This window comes from Alosa sapidissima, chromosome 6 (genome assembly GCF_018492685.1).
Source record: "Alosa sapidissima isolate fAloSap1 chromosome 6, fAloSap1.pri, whole genome shotgun sequence".
Taxonomy (NCBI): domain Eukaryota; kingdom Metazoa; phylum Chordata; class Actinopteri; order Clupeiformes; family Clupeidae; genus Alosa; species Alosa sapidissima.
Genome location: NC_055962.1, coordinates 35,937,239 through 35,944,738, shown reverse-complemented (window position 1 = coordinate 35,944,738; position 7,500 = coordinate 35,937,239). Strand labels below are relative to the sequence as shown.

The following is a 7,500-nucleotide window of genomic DNA, read 5'->3' as shown; positions in this document are numbered from 1 at the left end:
GTGACCTGAGTTAAATCTTCAGGCTGTCCCTACAAACTGAGTGACCTGAGTTAAATCTTCAGGCTGTCCCTACAAACTGAGTGACCTGAGTTAAATCTTCAGGCTGTCCCTACAAACTGAGTGAACTGAGTTAAATCTTCAGACTGTCCCTAAATCTTCAGGCTGTCCCTACAAACTGAGTGACCTGAGTTACATCTTCACCAGCTGGGAGATGGAAGAAACTCTGCATATAACAACTATATTGCCAAGATTCTTCGCCAGTCAAAAGCTCTATGGGCGAGTGGCAAAGCTTGTATTAAATCTCTAAAGTTCATCCAAAGACATGTGGGAGACTCCAAGGTCAAATGGAAGAAGGTTCTTCGGTCTGGTGATACCAAATTTGAGCATTTAGACCATCAGACTAGATACTATGTTTGGCAGACACCAAACACTGCACATCACCACAAACACACCATCCCTACTTAGATAGATAGATGGATAGATAGATAGATAGATAGATAGATACTTTATTGATGCAGGCAGCTCACTGCGCCGGGATTAGTGTGTGCTGAGTGTGTTTCACTAATTCACGGATTGGGATAAATGCAGAGACCTAATTTCCCTCACGGGATCAAAAGAGTATATATACTTAAAAGTCGATTAATTCAAATTTAATTCAACAAAATATATGGAAATCCTGGAGGACAATCTGATTCAGTCTGCAAGAGAACTACAATTTAAGAGAAGCAAGACAATGAGCCGAAGCATACAGCGAAATCTACACAGAAATAGTTTAAAGACAAGGTGAATGTTCTTGTGTGTCCAAGACCTCAATTCAATAGAGAGTTTGTGGCTGGATTTGAAAAGTGTTGTCCACAGACCCAATCCCTGTGTACCTGTAACTTGACAGAACTTCGGCAGTTTTACAAAGAAAAATGGAATAAAATTGCAATATCCAGATGTGCAAGCCTAAACTGAGACCTATCCACACAGACTCCATGTTGTAATCGCTGCCAAAGGTGCATCTACTAAATACTGACTTAAAGGGGGTAAATATTTACATGTATGCAATCATTTATTTTGCCTTATATATTTTTAATTAATTAACATTACTTTATAGACATCTGGTTTCACTTTGACATAAAAATCCTTGTCAAAAATCCAAATGATATTGACCATGATTCCATTTATAAAATCAATATCCTAGCGGTGAATACTTCATAGGCACTGTATGTATAAACTGTTGACCAACACTCGACAGTCTGTTTTTCATTTACATTCTTTTCATCTAAATTCACATTTTGCACTTGAAAAATCATGGATTCAAGATTCTCATTAGCCTTGTTATGTGGGCCCAACCTGGTGCTAGAACTTAGTTCCTAGAGTTTACATTATACTGGGCTAGCTTTAACAAGAAGCTCACTAGTTCAGCTTCTTGTAGCCTACAACTTTCGTTGGCCCTATAACAGTTAGCTTGTTTACAGTTGATTCCATTGTTGCGAAGCCTGCTAGGATCAACCAGAGAATGTCTAATAAGGGGAGAACTGCCACTCTCGGGAAACTTTCGGTTTCTGGACTGGTTGCAGTTCCTTTTCTGGTTCCACATGAGGGCACTCATGAATAAGTGCAGAATTAATGGAGGTCTATGGAGCTGTACCCCTCAAATCCACTTTTGAATGTTGCATGCGAAAGAGGGGACAGAGAAAATACACACCGCTGAGTATTATATTTTTTGAGTCACTTATTTGTTCTAAAAAGCCTTTCAAATGCGTCAATGATGTCATTCATTAGCAGAAAGCTAGTGTGTTGTGGGCAACAACGACCCAACCTGTAAGAAATCGAAAGGACGTAAGTACTCTTCATTCAACTTTTGACCTACAGTATAATCCATAGTGAGCTTGCAGAAACCACAATCAAATCTTTGATTTTTCAACGACAACCTGGTGAAAGAGACAAATTTAGCCGTCTAGCTCCATAGAGCCCCATTGTTTTTGCACTTATTCGTGATCGCCCCTAGTGGAACTGCAGCAGATTGCAGGTACAATGGAGTTAATAGGGAGTGATCCGGCTCTCCGTAAACGGGCTCTGGCTCAACCGTTGTCCTACTATCGTTGTTATAGTTACCATTCATAAGCATTGATATGGAACGGCGATTAAACTTTTTTTTACCAGATCTACTTCATAGGTGTCCCATTATTCAGAATTAAAAGCCACCCCGCCAGCCAATCAGAAAAGAGTATTTCTTCTCTCCGGGTGATGAAATAATATAATATGTCGCCCTAGCAACAAGTCCAGCTCAACTGCCAGGACCACAAGACCAAGCCCTGGTGCCTATGTAGGTATCATCTCTGCTAGTGTAACCTGCGTTGTGTTGAACCTGCGCGATTCAGCCCTGCACATGCCCAGATTCGAACCCGCGAACAGCAGCACCTCGGATCGGGAGGCGAGCGCGCTAACAATTGAGCCAATAGCCCAGGCTACTGGCTCGCATGCCAGCAGCACTCTTGAGGCGTCGGGGAGTGAGGTTTACCAACGTTCCACAAGCACAGCTAAGCTAGCTGGCATCCGTTACACTAGGTTATCATTCATTTCTGCTAGGGACGTCACAATGACGTTGTTGAACACATTCTGATTGGTCTACCGGCCATTACACTTAGCAAATTGAATTGGTTTAAAATGGTCCTAAATGAGGCTAATAAAGTATTTTGTCATCCTTATTGAACACTGTCTGGAAATGTGATTGTTTTCCAACAGCAGAGTTACACCTGTACACCCAGCACTATATTAGTGTGGGCCTTCCCCACAGCACATTAGTTATGCAAATTTAGTCAGAGAACTACTGTAAAAGGTCTTTTCCAGCTTCCATACTGTTCCTCTGGATTTGTTCAAAGATCTGCATCTCTCTTAGCCTGACGAGCCAGACACACATTAAAATGTAGGGTCTGGGCACTCACCGTTCGCTGTGCTCAGTCCGAGGGGCGGGATAATCGGTTGTCTTTCAAATTCCCTCTGCACGCAATAGGACAGTGCTGAGTCTTATGCGTTTTCCCACCAGCGGAGCTAGTTGGCTAGTTCAAACTTTTGCCAACTTAAAACAAGCTTAAGTCGTGTCACACTGTTGGCCAACAGCAACATCCATCTTCTTTGTTTTCAAGTAGCAGAGAATTCAAGCCAAACCGTTGCAACTCTGCCATATTATGTTAAGCCCGCCTAACGACTCTATACACGATTTGATTGGCCTGATAGAAGTTTAATTTTTCGAGCTCACAAGCCAACGGAGAGTTGCTAGACTAGCCCTGGAAGCAAATGTAATTTGCTGCCGCTAGGGTGCGTCTAGATTTCTAGGCTACATCTCTCTCTCTCTCCCTCTCTCTCTCCCTCTCTCTCTCTCTCTCTCTCCCCTGTCTCTCTATCTACCTCTATCTTTGTCTACATCTGTTTCTGTCTCTGTCTTGAATAGCAATGTCTATGTATAGCCGTCTATCACTTATGCTTGTGTCAGTGGCGGTGATGCAGCAGTGTGCATGAGTGGTATGTGTTGTGTGGAGGGCCGGGCCCACTGCTATAGTAATGGATGTGATGTGTGAACGAAGGTCTCAGAGGTTAGTGTCATTAGAAAGATGGCCGCTGATTCTGCACGCGCCGCTGACTGTTTATCAAGGACTAACCAAGCATAACGCAGAGTGATTCTTTGTTTGATGGAACTTGATCAGAAGCGATGTCTGTCTTAAAAGGGCTGGATGTTGGTGTTGAGAATAAATGAGATGAATAAAGATGGGCTGTGTTAATGAACTGTAACGTGAATTTATCAACATGTTTGAAGATCATACTTATTGCCTCATTGCTAAATTCTGATTGACTTTCCACCTTGAGACCTTCATATTGTACACATCCCGAAGACTATCTGTGGTATCATGTTTAAAACATGGCAATAACATCATCAGCAGATTCAACATGAAGTAATAGAATTATGCCATATAAAAGATGGTAAGCAAGCTGTTTCCACCCTTTCATTAATCTGTTATTAACAAGCAAAATACTATATTATGTTGAGATAATTCCACTGCATTACATTAACAGAGCAAAATAGGGTAATCTGATGAACGTACCATCTACTATTAAATTACACCGCAGCGCACTTAATAAACATGTAGTTGGATTTGCATTCAACTCACCCAGCATTGAGTAGTAGAAGGGGAAGACTGAAGGGTCTGTGGAGAACTGTGGCAGTGCGTACAGAGCGCCAGGCAGAGCATTCCACATCAGCCTACTCCTTGATATGTGGGAATGTATTCGGTCCCGGATTATCTGTTGTAAATAAAACAGCACATAAACAAACAAACAAAAAAAACATGAATATATTGTTGATAGGATTCTCACTTTTTCAGTTTATTTCACAAGTCCTCCATTGAAGGTATTCTTGCATGCTGGTATGGACACTCCAAAATCCCAAATTCAGAGTGTGTGCATGCACATGGCACTTATCTTTAGGCCAGGTGCAGGACAAAGTAAACGATAAGATAAAACAAAAGAGAACGCCCACACGCACCGGAGTAGCTAACCGAAAATAGCAACGTTTCAACCCAACAGGGTCTTCTTCAGGCAAAATGAATCTCTCACTCCAAAATCACCCACAAAAATAAATTGGGGAAACATCTTTAAACCTGTGGGACAATGATGGGGGAGCAGGTTGACCAGTACCATCTGTATCTGACCGTGCTGACCCGTGCTGACCTGGAAGGTAGACAAGGTCTGGACAGACAGAACCCATCCACTTTCAGTGGAGGTTCAGCCACTCCAGTCTGGTCAGAGATACAGACTCCGTAGTATTAGACCCAACTGGGCAACAAACTCATTTATTCCCATAACTCACTTGAAGAATGTGTTCACTTGTTTATTTTTTATATGTAAGGGAAGAGCAATATATTCACTTTGACTTTATTTTATGAATTGATGTGCTTAAACGCCTGTGGCATGAGTAACAGTGCTATAGATGTTTGGATGTATGTGTGTTGTGTAATGATGTGTTTTAAGGTGCCTGTGCTTAACCCAATTTGCCTGTCGGGGACATTTAAAGTTTCATACAGTAAGTCATAAACAAATCAAGTAAACAAATTACACAGTTGAACAAACAACAACTGACTAGGTTGTGTTGAGCCAGGATAAACAATGCAGTATACCACCTTTGTGTGAAACCGAATGTGTACATACATCTTGTTAAGGCAAGATATATGTAATCATTGGGAGGCCAAATACTCTACACACACACCCCAAATGTAGGAGCCATGGATATTACGTTTATATTTACATTTGTGTCCAGTAAGCATCCTACAGGCTAAAGTCAGGGATTTTAATTTAATATTCCGCTATTTTGGCAACATGGGGGCTTTGATGGGTTGTGAGATTTTATATATCTACTTTCAAAAGTACTATATCAGTATGGCCATATTATTATTATATACAGGCTGTACCTGTCTTCTCACAACAGAACATATCATTTAAAAGCAGTCAGCCATGAATAAAGCCCAGTATGCACATTTGTGGGATTCTATCCAAGAAGACACTGGAGAGGTCCTAAAATAGAACAGCTGCCCCGTTCCTGTTCTTGGCTGTTGGCTCTTGGCTCCAAAGACAGAAGCCTCCATATGGACACTTCCCTCTTTCTGTCAGTCTTCCTCTCTCCCTCCATCTCTCTCTCCCTCCGTTCTTTCTCTCCCCTCCCTCTTGCCTTTTTTCCCCTCCTGCTGCTTACAGAGTCCTACCTCTTCCAGGTTTCTTTCATAGACAGGGGGCTGCTGGTCTTAATTAAGATCATTGAGGGAGACTAATTAGCGAACACACCTCGTTTATAGCTGCCCCCTGCCTTCCCTTGAGTTTACCACACATATGTGGAGTTCATTTGCACTCCTCAAGTTGTTTCCAGGGCCGAAAAAGAAAGAAGAATGATTTATGACCTGGCGATGCAGCTGGTTTGGGAGAGACAGACTCCACAATACAGTGTTTTCAGAGAGTGCATCATAGCATTGTGTTTGAGTTTTTTGTTTTTCCAGCAGAGTGATTGTACCTGAGCCAGTTTCGACAAAACAAGCACCCCTCCCACCTTGAAAAAACAAAACAAAAAAACAAACAAACAAACATCAATCCTTCCAATATCATCAAGCAACCAAGCAAGCACACAAGCACATAAACATAAACAAAGCTGAACTTGTGGTCCCCCTGTGTGCGCGGAGAACACTGAGGCGAGAGCTGCCGTTTGCTGACTTCCTCTCAGCACAGAATTGCCTGGCACTTACCCACAAGCCAGCTAACCCTCAAAGGAGACGGCCTGACCACTCGCTGGGCCGCGCACAATGCCTCATTTCCTCCATTTCGTCCGTCTACAGGTACCAGCGAGCGCTTAACACGTCGGGACAAAGGAGTGTGGCGGTGGGGGGTAGGTGGCGGGGGTGGGGGTGGGGGGTAGGTGGCGGGGGTGGAGCTGGCTTTGTTGGCTCTCTGCAAGGCGCACCTGGTGATATGGAGCTCAGACGACCCGAGAGAAACAACCTCTCTCCCTGCTACGCCACGTCTCCAGGCATTATGAGGTGTGAAGTCTACGGAGGTATTTCAACCAATATTCCTCTCTGTACATCAGATGCTCTCTCCCTCTCTCTCTCTCTGCATCTTGTTTTTTCTATTAAGCATCATCCATCTGTCTCTCTATGTCTCCTGCTTTTTTTCCCCCTCCAGTTTCTTCATCATCATCTTCATCATCATGTATGGGGAACGTTTCCACTGTGTCACAGGAAAATTAACTGACTAGTTGTTGTTGGGCAGAAAACAACTAATGCAAGGCTGCAACAATGTTTTGAATTGAAAACGATGAAATAAATCATATCAGGAAATATGACATGACCATGGCGCTGTTCAAAAACAAGGTGGCTGGAGTTGAGGTTATATGGCAAACAAACCCACTTCCTGGTGGCTAAGAGAACGTCCTTTGTTCAGTATACATTTCCCGGAGGTTAATAAACTGAATGCATAAAACACTCACATTCAAAACACTTTAACATTCACTGCTAAAATCTACCCTTCAAAATCTGTGGAGGCCATGCCAACCATTGTAGCCCACTTTTGGACTAACACCGAGTCCACAACTGAAGCGCTCTGTTTGTGACGTGTGAAAGTTTTAGAAAAGACAGGTCTATTTTTTTCAAATGCACGCGCCGCTACCACATCTGGTATTCGGTCCCATTGATTACAATGGGAGAATTGTTGCAGCAGACCCTGCGTGAGCGGAACACCACTGTGACGTGCCCAGCGTTGCGTCCCTGTAGGCTAACTGTAGAATTCAGCATCCTTCTTGCTGACACAAAGAGCCGAAAGGAGCCGTCCGTGAGATAGGAGCCCCATAATGGCCCTCACTGTTCCCTCAACAGTGTTCGGGATTTAGACCTAATTATTGCTCTAACTACTTCAATTGCAGCCTCAAAAGGCTAAATGAAGTATAAAATGTGTATTTACACGGCTGAGATTTCTCTG

At 43.0% G+C, this 7,500-nt stretch overlaps 1 protein-coding gene across 2 annotated transcripts in view; it reads right to left on the bottom strand.

The window, feature by feature from the left end:
* The window catches only part of LOC121711925 (exostosin-1), a 241,523-nt gene that overhangs the window by 32,028 nt on the left and 201,995 nt on the right, over window positions 1–7,500 (bottom strand). For both annotated transcript variants that reach the window (XM_042095810.1, XM_042095811.1), the window contains exon 6: window positions 4,155–4,287. In XM_042095810.1, the coding sequence (XP_041951744.1) occupies window positions 4,155–4,287 (133 nt within the window). The remainder of the gene's footprint in view (window positions 1–4,154; window positions 4,288–7,500) is intronic.